The 19623-nt window shown below is 31.9% G+C and overlaps 1 protein-coding gene across 1 annotated transcript; it reads left to right on the forward strand.

Annotated features, from left to right (window-relative positions):
• Nucleotides 1-17328: 17328 nt before the first annotated feature.
• On the forward strand, nt 17329-19322 carry LOC105131838 (remorin-like). Its single transcript, XM_011035012.1, has 2 exons — nt 17329-18083; nt 18712-19322. Exons 1-2 carry the CDS (start codon nt 17436-17438, stop codon nt 18901-18903), a joined length of 840 nt encoding a protein of 279 aa, XP_011033314.1. The 5' UTR covers nt 17329-17435; the 3' UTR covers nt 18904-19322.
• Nucleotides 19323-19623: the final 301 nt, after the last annotated feature.

Genomic DNA, 19623 nt, shown 5'->3' on the forward strand with positions numbered 1-19623 from the left:
ATATAGTAGTGCATCTTCTGTGTTCTTCCACTTTTCTATATAATTTCACAATTTAATCAATCGTGGCAGGAACCATGCGACTGTGTGGCCAAGGGTAAGATCACTATTACTGCTGTTCTTATTATCACAGAGCTACATAATTAATGTTTAAGTTGGCATTGTTTACATTATTGCTGTCAAAGCATCATATTTCACAAATCCTCAAAAGACACGACTAGCCATTTCTTGGAGTTCATAAGTTGATCTCTGTCTTAATTTCTCATATGCCGGCGCTGTGTGAGAAATTACAGCAAGATTTAGAGCATCTGGAGGAAGAATAAATCATGCAAAAGAGTTGGTGGTACACCTCAACATTCAAGTAATTCCTATGCTAGAACTAATTAGTTTTGGACTTGGCTTGTATTTTTCTTAGTTGAGCTGGATTTGGCAGGCCTCCATATATGCTCGTCATGCATATAAGTGCGCGTGTGTGTCATGTATGCCGTGGCAATTTTGAGGAGAGGTCACAGAATATTTGTTTTTTGAGAATAGAAGTTAGGTAGCGTGGGCTGTAAAGAAAAGAATTGGTGGTATTGTTTTGAGATTTATTTTTTTGGTGTAATTGGATTTTGAGTAATGAAATTCCTACGTGTGTGCTTGATTAGTGGTTATAATATCTTATAATTGATAATGTACTTTATATAGAATAGACTTCGCCTTAATTCTTTTATATTTTGTTTTGAACGTCGTATATTTTAATTAAAAGAAAGTTAGCACTTCTAGATAGCAAAATCATTAATTATACTAAAAAATAAATGGGGTATTTAAGAATGTGATGATAGTTATTTTTTAAAAATATTTTTAATTAAAAAATATATTAAAATAATATATTTTTTTATTTTTTAAAAATTATTTTTTTTATATAAGTATAGTAAAATAATCTAAAAACATTTATAAATTAATTATAAAAATAAAAATTAAATTTTACCCTAAAAGGGAACACCAATTAGGGACACAATTCATCTGGAAAAAAAAAGGAAGTCTGTTAACTATCTAGGTGGTGACCAAGTGATAAAGACTTGAGACTAAGAAGTTTGCTTCCTCTGTGGTCTCAGGTTCAAAACAGAGTCTAAAGGTCATTAATGTTTCATTGTCACATATGAGATTTCAAAACAAATTTGCACACTAAAATTATATTTTTTTTAATCTCAACACATTTTTATTTTTATTCTGGTATCTTAATTGTTTTATTCACTTATTTAATGTTATTTTTATTTGAGATTGTTTATAGTTATTTATTTCCATATTTACATATAAAAATTCAAAATATATATAAAAAAATATTATGTCAATTGGGTGATATTTAATTTAATTTTATTGATTTATAAGAATTAATGTTTTTGAGGATTGAATTCGAAGCTCAAGAAAATAATATGTCCTTTTTTGTTTGCTAACAACAATTAATGGTTAGAAGCATTAAGATAACTTTTTTCAATCACTCAATTTTTTTTTTAATTTAATCTTCTCACATTATCTTTATTTAAAATTTAATTTGATAGTTTGTTTTAAATGCCTAAACATGGAGTTCTCACAATGTTGAGGGAAAATTATGGTTCTCGGTTGATATTCAATTCAATTTAATTATTTTTATTTTAAAAAATTTAGAGTTAAAAGACTAAAATTGAAAAACAATGTTTACAATTTATTTTTCAGGTTAATCGTTGTATTTTTTTTGGTTTGGTTCAATTAATTTATTATTAATGTTTGTTTTTTTAATCATGTTATTAGATTAATCAAACCTATTAAATCTAATGGAATGAGTCTTAATTTTTTTTTACTTCTTTGAACACATTTACATCACTTAATCATTATTTTTTTTGGTTAGTAAAAATCTGACTCGATTTACAACATGCAGCATAGCATGACAACCAATTAGGTCATCCTTTCAAGGTTTGATCTTCCTTTACTAGGCAAAAATAGTTGAAAGCCAATTAGTCCATGTAGATAGCAGCAAAGAATCTTTCTACTTGACCTTTTTTTTTTTTTGAGAATCCTCTGAAATTGAATTTATATCTCACTTTAAAATATATATTTATATATCTTTTTGGAGAATTAAAGCAAGTGACACCGTGCTTCGTTCAAAAATTTTCCAACAGTGAATCTTCTTCAGAAGACTTAATTATTGTTGCTAGCAAGTGTGTAAAATATCTCTTTAATTGTTGTGTAAATTTGAAAAAAAAAACAAAGTACATGTAAAATAACTAGTGGGGATATGGGATTCAAAACACGGTTCACATATACATATTATGATCATAGATTATGAAAAATAATCGGAGAAATTCAGCTTTAACTGGTGTTTTTCAATTTAATTTATTTAAAAGTTGAATTTTATTAATGAAGCTTTATTTATGTTTGATAGTATTATTAAAAACTTCTTTATTTCTCTGCTTTAGTTCTTTTAGTTCATTATCCTGCGTTAATTGCCCATTAATTTCATTCATAACAATAGGTTTCAATTATTCTTTTTAAGTTAATCGGTCATAACCTTTATTTAATAGGTTCCTAACCTTTATTTTCCATGCAATATTATCTCTCTATTTTCCAATTTGTTAAACTTGACTCCATATCCATCAGTGGCTAAAATTCAAAAGAGAATTAAAAATAAAACTTAATTAAATTTAATAGGTTGGATGAAAGATATTGCAAATGAAAGAAAGGTTAGAGTCCTAAACCGGATCAAAGAAAGGTTATAAACGAAGTTCTTGTTCACCGAAAAATCAAGGCATTTTTTTTTACCAATCAGCCTGCTTTTTAGCTTGTCAATCTTCTTCCTTTTCTTCTTCTTCTTCTTCGGATATAACTAAGCAAATACAGAGGGTAAAACTTTTTATTTACCTTTTTTTCGAGGCTTCATGTGAATATTTACTTAGCTCATGGGTACCTTTATTTGAATTTTTTTTTTAAAATCATATACCTTTATTTGATTCTCAAATAGTCACCTAAGTTTCTTCCGATAAAAGCTTGAGTGTTTTACAATCAAATTAAAGTTTACAGAGGGATTGTAAATTAATGAAAAGCCGTCAAAACCAAACTGAGAAGAAAAAAAAGGCTGTCCCTTCGGTGGAACAAGGAAGAACTTGAGATTTCTCAAAAAAAGAAAAACGCTGCTTGAGCTTATCCCAAGTGAAAAAGGGTGCGTATGCAAGCTAAGCCATGGATTGTGAGATTGTTATGTTCTTCGTTTTTCATGTTCAAGGACGGTGCTGAACGTGGACTCTGTCTGCTGTTTTGTCAATATCAGCAAGACATGTACAGCTGCTGTAAGAAAATCCAATAATTAATCGTACTCTCTCTCTCTCTCTCTCTCTATATATATATATATATATATATATATATATAATTAAAAAAGGAGAGGGTCACTCAAGAAAGATGAAGGTAGCTATCCTCTAGTTGTTTCATTTAAAAAAAAAAAATCTTTTTTTGATGAGAAGGAGAGGAGAAGGGGGGGAAAATAAAGGCGAGAGAAAGAACTCCATGCATTCTCTTCATAGTAATTTTCATCAAAGCTTTTAGTATTGTGATATATAGTATAAAGTATTCTCTTTATATATATATTTTTAAATTTTTGATATTAATACATTAAAAATATTAAAAAACTTATTAATTAGATATCTTTTTAAATAAAACAAAACATGGTTTCAAATACAAAACGCAGTTTAGTCTAAAGAAATAAAAATTATAATTTCAGAAAGATAAGGCATCTAGGAATTATTTTCTACTTTCCTCCTAGAGATAATTGGACTAGGGCATGACTGCATGCAATTTGAATGCATAAGTTGCATCCCAAAATTATCCCTATTGGTCCTTGCAAATAAGCAAAATAGTGGTCTATAATGGTCCCAGGTGAAAGTCAAAGAATGTGGCTAGGTCACATGATCTCGTCACATGATTTAGTCTTGTCACTTCAATTAGAAAGTGAAGCTTCCTCTCCAAAATAAAAGGTTATAAATGCATAAAAAGCTTGAATTTCTTACTTAAAAAAAGAAAATCTTCACTCAAAATGAGAAATACTGTGTGGTTAAAAAAAAAAACAAACAAAAGACTGTGGGTTGTGGAGCTCCTTGCCAAATAATGCCCTTCCGCTTTATCCTTGCAATCTTGAGTTTGAAGTTTGAACGCCCTGGATAGCACATGACTAGACAATTAACCCATGGGTAAAATTAAAAGTATTTTTAACATGAAAAATATAATAAATGTTTGGGCTTATCCTAAATGGTGGGCCCATCTGCGCGATCCTCTTCTCTCTTGTTTTACTAAAAAAAATTAAATTATTGATATACATTATCATAAATCAAACTATCAATATAAACATTATTTTTTTATAATAATCTATCTTATTTTTTAATAGAGTTTTTTATAAACTTTTTTGTGGGCATCATATTTTTTAACAATTATCAACAATGCAAACCAAAACTATTTTTCATTTTATATGCAACCCGATCATCTCTTTTTTTTACCACCAGTTATTTCTCACCAATATATCATTAACATTCACTAACCTCTCAATTAATAATAATGTTAAACATTATTCAATGATCGACACCAATATTTTTATTAATCTATTATAATACCATTCTTAATGTTCAAGTGAGTCAATGTACCAAGGTTTATAAATATCTTGGATTGTCAGGTAAACATGTATGTTTTTATACTTAATATTTTTTTTTATAACCATTTACTCTACATGCATTTGTAGACTTAAGTATCGAAGAGTCTCTCATTTTTATAAAAGCTTGTTTTTAGGCAAACCTCTATCACTATCAAGTCTAAAAACTAAGCCCCTATACCAAGCATATATTTCAAGCCTAGAACTAGGAATCACACTTCATAGAAATTCTATTTTCTGTGTAGAGCTTTTTCTTCACTTCATTACTGACACTATCTATGAGAACTAAATAAAATATCAGTTCATTCTCTTTCATTATTCATCAAGATATTTTTCAATGATGAAAAAACTTCAAGAAAAAGGAGTGTAACTGATTTCTCTACCTCAAAGATTTTAGCTTTTTTAGGTCTCTAATGACTCTCTCATTAGGTACAGGTGTTTAATGATATTGTTGTGTTGATGCATTTATACCTTCATACTTTTCATCTTTCATAACAAAACAAGTAAGTTTTCTTCCCTCACTTATGCTTGCTAAGTCTTTCAAATATGTTATTTAAATGGCACATAAATCGTTTTAAAAACATTCTTCATATTGTTTAGGCTAGGGCTAAAAAGGCATGGTCGTAATGTTTGGGATTAACCCAAAAATATATGCACACCATTTAGGATCAACCCAAGTGGCGCAGTCCATGTCTAAAAAGGGGCTCATCTTTTTCTCTCTCTTATTACTTGGCCTGAAAAAATTATTTGGGTCCAATAAAAATTCTTGACTAATGACACACTTCTTAATGTCTTTTCATGTACCGAGTCAAACCGCTCACGCACACAATATTTTGAATGATTAAATGACATATTTTCTAACATTTTCTCTTGCTCATATTTTTTAGTCAATGATCAACAATGTAAGCATAAACCATTTTCTATGCAGCTTAAACATTTCTTTCTTGATCAATGATTGTTTCTTACTAACATGTCATTAATACTCACCAACATCTCAATCAATGACAATGTCAAACATTACTTGATGGTCAACACCAATATTTCTATCAATTAATTATAACACTACTCTCAATGCTTAAGATGAGTCGGCGTAACCAAAATCTATAAATACATTAGGTTATTAGGTAAACAAACTCAATATTTTTCTTATTATGTATTTTCTGATTTAAGTATTAGAGAGTTCCTTATCCCATGAAAAGTTTTTCTTCGGGCAAACTTCCACCAGTGTGAAGCCCAACAATTAGGCCTATATGCCAGACTTACATTTCAAGTCTATACCCAAGAATTACAATCCATGAAAATCTTATTTTTTGTGTAAAGTTTTTTCTTGATTTCATCAGTAAAATAGTGAACAAATCCACTTATAATACTTGATCTCTAAAAAATAATAAATCTAAAAAATACATGACCAACTAAAAATGGTAAATATGTTTTTACCTATACCTTTTCTCCCGTGATTTTATCTATCTATTTTGTAAATAAGTCTAAAAAAATAACTTATAAGACATTCCTAGTTATTTTTAATTATTTTAAAATTTTATAGAGAGACCATTACATATCCCTCTATAATTTTGGTTTTATTAAAGCGCTTGATTAAATTACAATTTTGCATTTCTTCGTCCACCGAAATTAACATAAGCAAATATATATTTATGAAATTTGTTACATTGGTTCATGGAGCATATTTTCTAGATTTATTAATCTTTAATGATTCAATGAATTTTTTTTACACTATGATATAATATAACTAATTAAATAGAATATCACCCGTTAATTTAAAGCATCGTTTCCTGTCTCTTTCCAAGTGTTTGTTGTTATCGTAAAGGAAACTTAAAAAAACACAGGACTTGGGGCCTTCTCCACGTTACCTAGCTAGGCGTGGAAAACTCGGAGTCTTAAATGCGTTCCGCCAAGCTATTATTTGGATGTTGCACGAATACAGTGTATCGATCCTTCGAAATCATCCTCAAGCACGTCTGCATTGTTGTTCTTGCTTCGTCGTAGGGTACTGTAACATCTAATACATTCCCAGCCTCTTTAAAGAAATTGAGCTCAAGGCTTGAACAAAAACAATAATAATAATAATTTTCCTGTCTTGATGATGATCGACGATCCTTTTCCTTTCATTTTATGTTAAAATCTCTTTATTAATCTCTCAATAATTTGACATTTTTCTATGTTTAAACTGGTTTCTATTAAACATTTATAGAACATTGAAATTTATTTCTAGACGTTTGTTATTTTGTTTGTGTTGCATTGATTATTTATTGTTAATTTATTTTTTAAAAATTGAGTTGGGACTTTCACTTCTTTGAATATTATTTTGAATTATTATATTTTATATTATATTCACAATATCAACAATAAAACGCTCTGAAATCAGAATTACGGTATTATTAAAATAATTACCAGAACTGTATTAACAATTACAACAAGCAGAAATCAAGCTGAAAGGCGAAATCATGATTTTTTTTTTTTTAAAAAAGATGCCGAATAAAAAAATTAATGTAATGAATATTAAAATAAGTAGAGTTAAAAGGATAAGGGAGAAGATGTGATTTTTTTTAAAAAATATTTAAAAGAAAGACTTGAGAATTCTCAAGGGTAATTTAGAAATTATGAAGCTCATGGGGGTGCCGTGAGGCCCCGAGCAGAGGGTAGCGCCGCTCCTTGTCAGGGTCATTAATTGCTGTCAGGTTATAAATAAAACAAAGAAAAGTAGCGAGTAAAAAAAAGTAAAAAACTGATTAAAATAAAAAAATTAATTTTTTTAAAAAACTAAACTATAAAAAAACATAACTAAAACAAACCTGAACAAAAAAAACTAGAAGAAATATATCAAAATAAAAAAAAACTAGTTAAATTGAAAATCCAAACAAAAAAAAGAATTAAATAAAAAAATTAAATTAAAATAGAATCAAATTAAAAAATCAAATCAAATTAATTTTAATAAATTTTTATTCAAAAAATCAAATAAAACTGTATGATTGTTTCAATTTAGTTTTATTTGTTTTTTAAATTTTAATTTAATTATTTTTTTATAAAAACAAAATCAAATAAAAAATAACCATCCCTTTCAAAAAGTGACAGTTGTGACTCCTATGTTTCCAAGAAAGATAGGCCGCCCATGCCCTCTTAACAACAATAATCACCACATCTATTTAATGACGGGGACCAATAATTAAGCCCTACTGAATGTTGACCTTGAAGTCACAAACCATTAATTATAACCTCTCTCTCTCTCTCTCTCTCTAGGAAATTCTGAAACCTGCAGTACAGTTCTGAATATGGGCGTAGTAGCGATCATGCTGCTCGAGATCGCAGTTAAATTTGTTTTTAAAAATGTTTTTTAATTAAAAAATATATTAAAATAATATATATATTTTTAAAAATTATTTTTATATTAATACATTAAAATAATCTAAAAATTTGAAAATAAATTACTTCGATGTAAAAAAAAGAGAGTAAAAATTATAATTTTTTAAAAATACTTTTATAACATAAAAACAAATAAAAACAAAGCAATAACCTATATTTTGATATCATTGATAGCATTTGTGATTATAATAATTTTTACTATAAATATATCAAAACAATTAAAAAAAATAGAATAACAATTCAAAAAACTTTACACCAAAACAAACACGCTTTCCTATCAATGTATGTGACCTTACAGAATCAGGCTTCAGGCGGGTTTGAGTCCGATGGAATCTATGTTGAAGTTGTGGCTAAAGGCAAATGGGTAAGTTCAGCCCACGTAGGGAACATTCCTCTTCATTAATGCAAAAGAGAGATCGGAGAGCAGCAATTACCATCAATATTTTAGCTATTGTATGCATATCCTATCTTCAACTGTATCAGAGAAAATAGTTTAGTTTTGGTATATGAAAAATGACCTAAAAATTTAACCTAACCGTGTGTTTGTGTGGGTATTAAAGTAGCTTGAAGGTCCTATCAATGCTCTAAATCTCTACTTGTTAGGATGCTTCAATTTAAGCCGCGTATTATCACACCTCTTATTTTTATTTTCATGCTAGGGTGCGAAATTGTTATGGCTCGGGAGAAACGAGCAGGAAAGAAGAAGAAGAAGAAGAAGAAGAAGACAGCACACATCCATGCATTTAATGTAGGACTGCGAGTAATTAAGTGCGATGGTACAACTTTGTTGAGCTTAGATAAGATTTTATTTCAGCAATAATGACCAGTGCAATGCACGGAGCACTGATGAGAATTTGAAATTTCAATCCATGCAATAAGGAAGAGAATAAAATAGCTTTGTATAAAAAGACCAAATTAATTGTGATTGTAGCTTGCAGTGATTTGTGTTCTGCACAGTAGGACCATGAAAATGTTAAAAAGACAGAAACATGGAGTTTTTTTTGCCAAATTTTAATTTTTTTTAATTTCAGATTAATTTTTTTGAGTATTTTTAAATTTTTTTAATATGTTGTTTTTAAAAATAAATTTTTTAAAAATAAAAAAATATTATTTTAATAAATATGGAAGTAAATAAATACAAATTAGGAAGCAAATGCTTTTCTGAATTCGGCCCGTCAAGGTCCATTAACATTAACCTTGCCACGTTAAATTCACCAATCCATGGCCTCATTAATGGAGTAGCCGTGGGGTTTTCAAATAATGCCCATCAAATTTGAAAAAGAAAACTCAATAAGAAGCTTTGTTTATTGTTGATATGTTCACTTTCCATGACTGCTTTGCCTATGGCAGAAATCTAACTTGAAAAGCCAGTGCCTTTTGGATAAAGAATAACAGTTCCTTTTGAGTTGGGTAGAATTAGTGCCCAGTGACTGGTAAAATCTTCCTACTTCAAATCCCAGTTGGTCAAGACAAGCATCCTGTTTTTATCTAGAACTTCATCGTGGCACGAGGAGAACAATCTGAAAATTAGTGGGCCATTTACCACATCCTTAACTTACTTGTTTCTTCAATTGCATGCCAATATTGCTGCAAAGCTGTGCTGTTTGGTTTGTGGCAATATCCTCAAGATACACAAAATCGCAATTTTTTAGATGTGGACTCGTTGCTGAAAGTTGAAGAACTAGTGGAACTTCCAAGCGACCATATTGGACTATTTTTCTTTATATAGTTACAAAGCATATCGTTATTGCAGAACGGGTTGTTATTAGTTATTACATAGATGGCAACCGAACTAATGAACTGCAGCATAGACACCTACTGCTCCATATTCTGCCATGATATTATATTGCAATAGCAGTTGTTTTTCTCAAAATTAGTGCAGTTTAAGACTTAACTCTGTCATCAAGGTTCATGAGGGTAGGAAGGGAAAAATAGCAGAGCAAGTTTAAGTGAAGTCAAAACTTATTAATTTGAACATCCCAGTGTGCTTAAGGTTGCGGACCACAAAAAGCAAGAGATATATAGCAGACAAGACAATGTTGGTCTAACATACACAGACTAAGAAAGGGCATAGCATTCAAATCATTTTGCACAAAACAAAAGAGAGGGGGAAAATCATTGTACTTAATGACAAGCATTGAAAAGTTTGATCAAGCTAAGGCAGCATTTCTCTAGCGTGCATGCTCTTGGACTCGTGACCTTAATTACCTTAATCAACAGTTCTTCTAAATCCATTTCCACTTATGTTTAAATTTTCAAGCAATCAACCCAAAAAACCTCACCGAACTCGAATAACCTTCGGCTAAACATTCTTCCAGTTAAGATGAGGAATGATAGAAAGAGAAGCACACATCCAAGGAAGAGCAGAAAAATCGCGAGGAAAATGGACTTCCATGGGATTTTATCAAGAGCTCCAGGGGTATAATATTCAAATCGAGGGTCATATCTTACATTAAATTTACCATCATTATCATCATCAGGAAGAACACTGTAACGAACATTGCGTCTTGATGACATATTTACTCAACAGAACTTTTAAAATCCTAATTATCTGAAAAAGAAACCAAATTGCGTCTGATGCTTCGAAGGATACTCGTAAAGAACCAGTCAACCAGATATCAACAAATTAATAACTCGAGAAAAAAAACTAAAAGATTCAGTAATTTTGGATCAAACAAGTAAATAACCTCAACCATGAGCAGAATCAATCAAAAACCAAGATTGGTTTATCATTTTCAGTAATTCCCACTACACATTTCTTTCTACAATTCATAAAAAAGGAGAACTACTACCGCTTAAAACCCTATGCTAAAAAATGAAAAAGGAAACATATTTTTATGAAAAGAAAGCAAATACAGGAACAGGAAGAGATGTACCTCGTAATTTAAACTTGGCTGTGCCTAGATGTCACAAGGCTGAACTGGCAAAGCTCAACGATGAAAAGGAGGAAGAACTTTCTTTAGCAGAGACGTCGTTTTTTCAAATAAATATAACTAGTAGATGAACACATCGTTTTAATTAGTGGAATGTCTACCTATGATACGCTGCGTTTTGTTTAGCGCAAATTAGAAGCCATTTGTGTCAAGAACAGGACTGTAAGAAATGTTACTCTCCTTATAAGATGTAACCAAACGGAAGAAACATGGAAAAATAAATGATTAATGAATTTTAACATTACTGTACTCTCCTTCTCTGCCTCTCTCTTTGTTGATTCTTTTTAACAAACCATTCTCTTCCATCTCTGGAGCTTGCTGATAGCCTCTTCTTCTTTGTACTCACCTGGACAGCATCCAGGTTGGTACCATTTCCCTTCAACTTTCAACAAGTGGTATTAGAGCCACTGATCTTTGGTTACAAGTTATGGCTCCAAACACCAGGTCCTAAGATCTCAAAAGGTTGGAAGAATCGTTTGAATATATATGCGAATAGGGAACAATCATAGAAATATGAGCAGGTCATGAAATCAATGAAAGGATATGGTCAGCAACAGGAAGCCACCAAATTTTATCATGAAGCCAACTTTGGAGAGCTCAAAGAACTCATCAATGAGCTGTCTTATCAGCAAAACCCCCTTTTACAGAAGCGGCCCAACGTTAAGAATGACTATCAACCATCTAACCTTAAGGATTCTACTACCAGATCATGTTGGATTTATGAAGGAAATTACCCCACTTACACGTTACATAAACCAAAACACGACTTTCGTAACTTTGATGAAGATGATGTGCACTAGTGGTTATACAAATGCAATCAATATTTTGACATCGAAGAAATTGATGAGACTGGGAAGCTTAAGTTAGCTTCCTACTATTTAGATAGAATTGCCATATATTAGCACCAAAATTTCATAAAAAGCTAAGGTTGCAAGTAGTAACTTGGGGTGAATATGCAGAGTCAATATGTTGTAGGTTTGGTGGTAAGAAAGATCCACCATAAGAGCTTAAAAACCTTAGACAAATACGAGATTTAGAGGTTTGCATTAGGAACCATGAGACATTATGGAATAGTGGAGAAATCAGTGAGAAACAAGTCTTGGTGTTTTTTCAGGAGGATCGGAAGTGAAGATCAAAAACCTAGTTAAGATGTTTGAACCCAAAACCTTAACCCAAGCTTATAATCTGGCACGTATACAAGGCAATACTCTAGCCTACAGAATATCTCACCAAAACCAACCAAACAGTGTAGTCCAGGTCTAGCTACAATTAAACACCAGAAAATACTTCACCCGCATTGACCACCAGCTATGCTATAGGTAAAATCATGTCAAACTACGAGTTATGAAGTGGTACCTAGAGGAGAAAATCTTTTCTAGTTGCAAGCTCTCGGGTATGAATAAATCAACAGCTTGCTAGATAATTTACTTCAAGAAGCAGAGATCAATTTGTGTAGCCTAAAACTAATTCAAGAAGTTGACAGTGCAATACATTCAATGTCTGCTATTCTTCCACACAGGTTGAAAAGAGTTTTCCTTTGAAGACACTGTTAGAATCATATCAAGACATATTTAGAGAACCTAAGAGGTTACCTCTAACATGACCCCATAACCATTATACACCTCTAAATGAGGGAGCTCAACTAGTCAACCTAATACCATACGTACAGGCATTCTGGGTTAGAAAAGGATGTTGTGGAGAATTAGGTTTCTGAAATGTTGAGTCTCGTAGATGAACACGACAATGTTTTAATAAGTGGAATGTTTACCACTGATACATTGTGTTTTATTTAGTGGAATGTTACCATTGATACGCTGAGTTTTTTTTAGTGCAAATTACTAAGTACAAGAAGCCATGTGCGGGCAGTAGCGAGACTGTAGAAAAGGTTACTCTCCCTATAAGAAGCTGTAATATAACGGTAGAACTATGGAAAAATGAATCATGAAAGAATTTTAACGTTACTATACTGTCTTTCTCTCCCTCTCTCGTCCTTGATTCTTTTTAACAAACCGTTCTCTTCCATCTCTGGAGCTGGCTGATAGTCTCTCCTCCTTCATTCTCATCTGGGGATAATAATAAAACATTATTAATAAATAATATTTATTTATTTTATTGTTAAATAATCATAATTATATACTTAAATTAAATTTAAAACAAAATGTATTATTAATTAATCCACTTAGCACTTATACCCTTGTTAATAATTTATACTTAAATTAAATTTTAAACAAAAGAAACCCACTAGTAAGGTAGTCAATACTATTCAAGAAATGTTACCAAAATGTTCTTGCTACTTCACCTAGCATTTCATTCCACTAATTAGAAAGTATATTTTATTATCTTTTTCATCACTTCACTTGTATTATTAATTAATCCAATTTATAAAATATGTATACTTTTTATTAAATCTTGTTAATTGATATTTATGAAACTTTAATTAGAATAACAACAATATTATTTTTCTTACGTTTCCTTGTATAGACAAAAAAAAAAAATTTCCTAAGCACAAATTCTCACGATCCATTACCCAAGTCACTTCTGTATATGTTTCTGTTCTTACAGATACGATGTATAAAATAAGTAACATTAGGCAGAGTTTCATTTTTTGTTCTCTTTCATTCACTTGTTTACCTTTATCTGCTCAAAATCATATCATTTTTATGAAGATTTTTCCCTCTCATTTGCATTTTACTTTCTATAACCAATGACACAACCCCCCAACAATGTATACACGTTCCTATAATCTTGTAAGTAACATATGATGTTTATGTTGAATTAGTCCCCCATCTTTCCTTATATATATGTGTGTGTGTGTGTGTGTGTGTGTGTGTGTGTGTGTGTGTGTGTGTGTGTGTGTGTGTGTGTGTGTGTGTGTGTGTGTGTGTGTGTGTGTGTGGTGTTCTTCCACTTTTCTATATAATTTCACAATTTAATCAATCGTGGCAGGAACCATGCGACTGTGTGGCCAAGGGTAAGATCACTATTACTGCGTTTCTTATTATCACAGAGTTACATAATTAATGTTTAAGCTGGCGTTGTTTACATTATTGCTGTCAAAGCATCACATTTCACAAATCCTCAAAAGACACGAATAGCCATTTCTTGGAGTTCATAAGTTGATCTCTGTCTTAATTTCTCATATGCCGGCGCTGTGTGAGAAATTACAGCAAGATTTAGAGCATCTGGAGGAAGAAAAAATCATGCAAAAGAGTTGCTGGTAAACCTCAACATTCAAGTAATTCCTATGCTAGAACTAGTTAGTTTTGGAATTGGCTTGTATTTTTCTTAGTTGAGCTGGATTTGGCAGGCCTCCATATATGCTCGTCATGCATATAAGTGCGCGTGTGTGTCATGTATGCCGTGGCAATTTTGAGGAGAGGTCACAGAATATTTGTTTTTTGAGAATAGAAGTTAGGTAGCGTGGGCTGTAAAGAAAAGAATTGGTGGTATTGTTTTGAGATTTATTTTTTTGGTGTAATTGGATTTTGAGTAATGAAATTCCTACGTGTGTGCTTGATTAGTGGTTATAATATCTTATAATTGATAATGTACTTTATATAGAATAGACTTCGCCTTAATTCTTTTATATTTTGTTTTGAACGTCGTATATTTTAATTAAAAGAAAGTTAGCACTTCTAGATAGCAAAATCATTAATTATAATAAAAAAATAAATGGGGTATTTAAGAATATGATAATAGTTATTTTCTTAACTAAAAAATATATTAAAATAATAATTTTTTATTTTTAAAAAAATTATTTTTTTATATAAGTATACTAAAACAATGTAAAAACATTTACAAATTAATTATAAAAATTAAAATTAAAATTTACCCCACCCATAGTTTAAAAGGGAACACCAATCAGGGATACAATCCATCTGAAAAAGAAAGGAAGCCTGTTCATCGCACTCGATGGTGTGAAAGAGCATGACATGGGCTAGATGATAAGCTTGAGATGAAGAGGGGCCCTAACTGTCGCGTGCTTAGGCAACGTACTTTCTTCTTCCTTCCCTCGAGTGGTGATCGGGAACCAGTGAATTCATTGATTGATGATTTTTGCTTCCCCTGGCTCGTAATTTGTTGTAGCTGCTTCTGCCCTTTTCCCTCGATTAGGGTTTTCAAGCTCCTTTGATCTGATAATTCAACCAGTCTTCATTTTCTTTGAAAAGTCTCTTGATTAATTTCAGACTTTAAATATGTGGAACACCACCTCTACATCAAGCATCAATCCATATCACAAATTAAAAGGAAGAAGTGGAACATTAAATCCCCAGAAAAAAAAAAACACAAAAGACATTTCTTTTGTTCTGATAGGTCGGTAGCATTATTAAAATGCTGTTTGATTTTGCGGTGATATTATTAATTTTTTTAAACTAATTTTGATATATTTATTTTATAAAATATTATTTTAATATATTTTTATTTAAAACAATTATTATCACAATATCAAATAACAAGTAAAAACAGAAAATTCTCGATCAACTTTTGATGACACATTCAAATCCTTCCCAAGGAAGTTTCTGCACAGGATTGGCCTAAAACGACCAAGAAAGTGTGGCGTGTCAATGTTAGCTTTTATTAATCACCAAAACCTAATCAAACTATTAAAAATACAAGATTAACACAGAGGATCACCCTCAGACGCCCCCGTCCCCATGGAGCCACAAACACCTGTAGCTTAAACCTGTCACATGATAGTGGACACATATTACATTCCACTATTTTATTACACACTCCCATTACATCACTTGATAGCTCCATGAACAACCCAACTGTGCTTTCTTCATTGGATTATCCACACTTTAATGATTTAAAAAACCCATCACATTGTGTAATATAAATATGATTTGATCATTTTTTTATATTTCACTATGTATAAACAAATCATGTCAGTCTAAAACCGTGTAGACTCCATTGCAAGGGATGAACAGCATCCCGTATAATAGTGTTCCTTCTATGTTATTAATTTTCCTTCTGTTATAATAGTAAGTGTATAACCAGTTTATTTAATTAAGTTTTTTTTTTCATTGATAGAGTTTAGATCAAGTTTGATATCTATTAAAAATTCTATGATATCTACTAGGTTTTAACCTGTCAATATTTTCTTTGATTTAATTAAAAATTCAATTTAAATTAAGCTTCAAATCTTGAATTTCATGTATCAATCTCTCAACTTATATTGAATTTAACAAATCTAGTGTATTTACGAGAATCTTTCTTTGACATTTGATGAGATTTTTTAAATGAGAATGTGGAAGCCAGACGGCTCCAACACCTCAAGTTTCTACATAAATCATTGCTCATCTTTTCCTATACATGACAAAATACTTTCAAGGCAAACAATTGTTAAGGGATTAATAGTTTGATTAATTGACGTAGGAGGATAACATTAATTTATCACGTGAGACGTGGCCATCTTGAAAACCTGTGAATTACAGAACTGGCACCGTACACGTGGTAGAAATCTGGTGGCGCTACACAAGCCCTTGCATGGAAGGAACAGACGTAGCTTCAGTGATGGGGCATGACGGGGTTTTATTGCGCCACGTGCTGCCTATCTACAGGACTTGTGATAGATACCCTGCGACGCGTGTGTATTTGTGGGACTGCCTCACCACCACTACCTAACCATGGTGGGGTCAAGTCCAAAATGTTTTGGCCGACACTCATAATAAATTAGCAGATAGAAAAGTTAATTATAGAGCATTTTTGCATATGAAGCCCTCCTTGTTTGGCTTATTTCATATCTTTGCTAAAAATAAAAATTCCCAAGTTTTAACCCCCTCAAGGATGTCCTATTCATGAACCTAATTTACCACTTATGCAATATGGGTGCTTTACATATACGATCTGTCACATTTTGATGATAAATGACCAAATAATTCATAATCTAATACATGGAGGCATTGTATGATGTTGTTGTAGCTCTTGTCATATAGTTACTATAGGGACCTAATAATACAATGAAAACATACAAACGGGGTTAAAGCTAATTAACACAACTTGGAGGATAAGAATATTTGCACTTTGAAAATTCATCCAGAAAATTCAAAAGAATTAGCACCACCTTATCTCCCTCGTGTTCTTTTATGACGGGAATAACACTTTTATCATTAGCTATCTGGGTAGTTTTATTTAAAAATATATTTAAATATTTTATAATTTCTTAAAAAATTATTTTAATATCATTATATTAAAATGATTTAAAATTTTATATATATATATAAATTAATTTAAAATAAAAAAGGAATTTCATAAAACATTTTTAAAATATTTTAAAAAACAAAAACAAATATTCAAGCTCGTACCACAATTTTCCTGCCACTAATGTGTGGTTCACGTTGTTTAACGCCTTTGAAAACAACACCGAACGTAAGACAACCATGCTCCAATTCGTAACTTGAAGTACTCTTTATTTCACCTATTCCACCTTTACACACTGAAACTACAGAAAAAATAAATAAATAAAAAATCTCTCAATGTTAAGTGCCCAAAGGCCTTCCTCAAGCACCACAACCAACGAGGAAACCAGTGAAGACCATGACAATGAACAAATCCGTGACATCCATGCTCTAACCCCACCTCATCCACCACCTCGAAACCGTTGGGAAACAGGCAGCAATCATCATGGATCATACTCTATGTCCATGAGTAGTGAAGGTGCTTCAGGTGAAAACTTTACTACCATGAGTAGAGAGTTTAATGCTCTTGTGATTGCAGGGTCTGCAATAGGAACTAGCAATACTACCAACAATAGCAGCTCTGATCGTAATGATCTTAATGATATTGGAAGCAACACCTTGCTGTCTAGGTTTGGAGAGGATGATGACGTGCCGGAAGAAACTAACCCTTTGGCTATTGTACCTGATAACCACCCTTTGGACCCCGAACCAAGCTCGAGAATGCTTGGGTCCGTTCGAGTGGAGGGCAGCGACGTCCCTGGTGGAGCCGGTGGTGAAGTGTCTGTGCTAAGAGTGAAGAAAGAGGAGGTTGAGACTAAGATCACTGCATGGCAGAATGCAAAGATTGCAAAGATCAATAATAGGTTCAAGAGAGAAGATGCTATAATTAATGGATGGGAGAGTGAACAAGTACAGAAGTCAACTTCTTGGATGAAGAAAGTAGAGGTACATGCGTCTATTATAATCATTGATTTGTGATTATTTACATGGTGGTTCTGTCTTTAATTTGCCAGTTATAATTATTGTTTTATGCTTTCATGCAGCAAGGTAGTTAAGTATTCTTCTTGTGATGCTTATGATTATGATGACGCTTAAGACTAATTGATCATTAATTTAAGAGATCATGGATGGAATTAGTCATAATTGGCTATGCAAAGGCTTGATGATGTGGTTAAAGTACCTCCTCTTACAGTCTTACTTCACTGGTGGTGGTTGAAGTAGTACCTCTCACAGTCTTTCTAGATTTTGAAATTATTGCCCCCAGAAAAGCACAACTATCCTTTTTTTTTTTTTTCCCATAGAGAAGTGTTTCTGAAGCTTCAAGCACAAAGTACAGGAGGTAAACATGTATGACCTTTACTTGTATTCTTATTTGCTGACTGCTAAGGGATTCTATAAGCTCATAAATCAGCATGGCCATTCTTTTATTCTTTCGGTTGATTTTCAGTCAACTCTTTGTTGATTTCATCATGGGGTTGATCTTTTTTTGTTTTTTTTCAAAAAAAGGAAAAGAAAAGCAATAGGTGATGCAAAAAAATCAATTCATCATTTAACAAGTCTTGAATTTTTGCAGAGGAAATTAGAGGAGAAAAGAGCAAGAGCCTCAGAGAAGATGCAGAATGAGATGGCAAAGGCACACAGAAAGGCAGAGGAGAGAAGAGCATCAGCTGAAGCTAAGAGAGGGACTAAAGTTGCTAGAGTTCTTGAGGTAGCCAATTTGATGAGAGCTATTGGGAGAGCTCCTACCAAACGGTCCTTCTTTTGAACCTCAATCAATGTTCCATATAATAATACTCCTAAAAACATCTCCAAAATACAAAGTGTCCTCAATAATCACTCCAGACTGTTAGGGTTCCTGCATCTTTTGAACTACAGGGCACCCTATCCAAAATGGGGTTGTGAAGACTGAAGAGTAGCTCTCAAAGCTACAAAAATATTGATTCGACTGTTATTATGGGTCTTTGTGAGTGTTTGAACTCTGTAAGTGTGTTAAGAATTTCGTTGAAGGGCTTGCAGGTAATGGTGGTGGAACAACCATTTCGTCTTGTACAGTTGTATTGCTATGAACAGAAAATTGGTGCTTAATCAATTGCTATACTTGTACAAACACGATTATAAGTTTTAGTTTGGTACAAATACAATCTAGAGTGGAAATGAATATTATAGAAGAGCCTATAACATTGTCTGTGGGTGCTTTTTCAAAGCGGAGTCTGCTCCTAATGAATAATAATGCTCGACAACTCTGACATCTTGCTGAGGTAAATTCAGATTTATTTTTATGAATCTGCAAGGAAAATTTTCAGCAAAATCAAGGGCAATTTCAAAACAACTCTATGAGAAAGAGAGAACAATAACTAGAAAAATCACACTTTCAGTTCTGAAAACAACATTGTTTCTCAAACCTTGGCCTGTCACACCCAGCAGTTCTTTCAAACATTATGTTCTTTTCCTTAACTTCTAGTGATCGAGCCTCCTGATGTTATTT

Source organism: Populus euphratica, unplaced genomic scaffold (assembly GCF_000495115.2).
Source record: "Populus euphratica unplaced genomic scaffold, PopEup_1.0 scaffold101.1, whole genome shotgun sequence".
NCBI lineage: Eukaryota > Viridiplantae > Streptophyta > Magnoliopsida > Malpighiales > Salicaceae > Populus > Populus euphratica.

Excerpts from the sequence above, each read along its gene's own strand:
- LOC105131838 (XM_011035012.1), top strand. The coding sequence starts at position 17,436 with ATGTTAAGTGCCCAAAGGCCTTCCTCAAGCACCACAACCAACGAGGAA. Across the intron at positions 18,084-18,711 it reads CTTGGATGAAGAAAGTAGAG|AGGAAATTAGAGGAGAAAAG; the intron begins GTACATGCGTCT and ends GAATTTTTGCAG.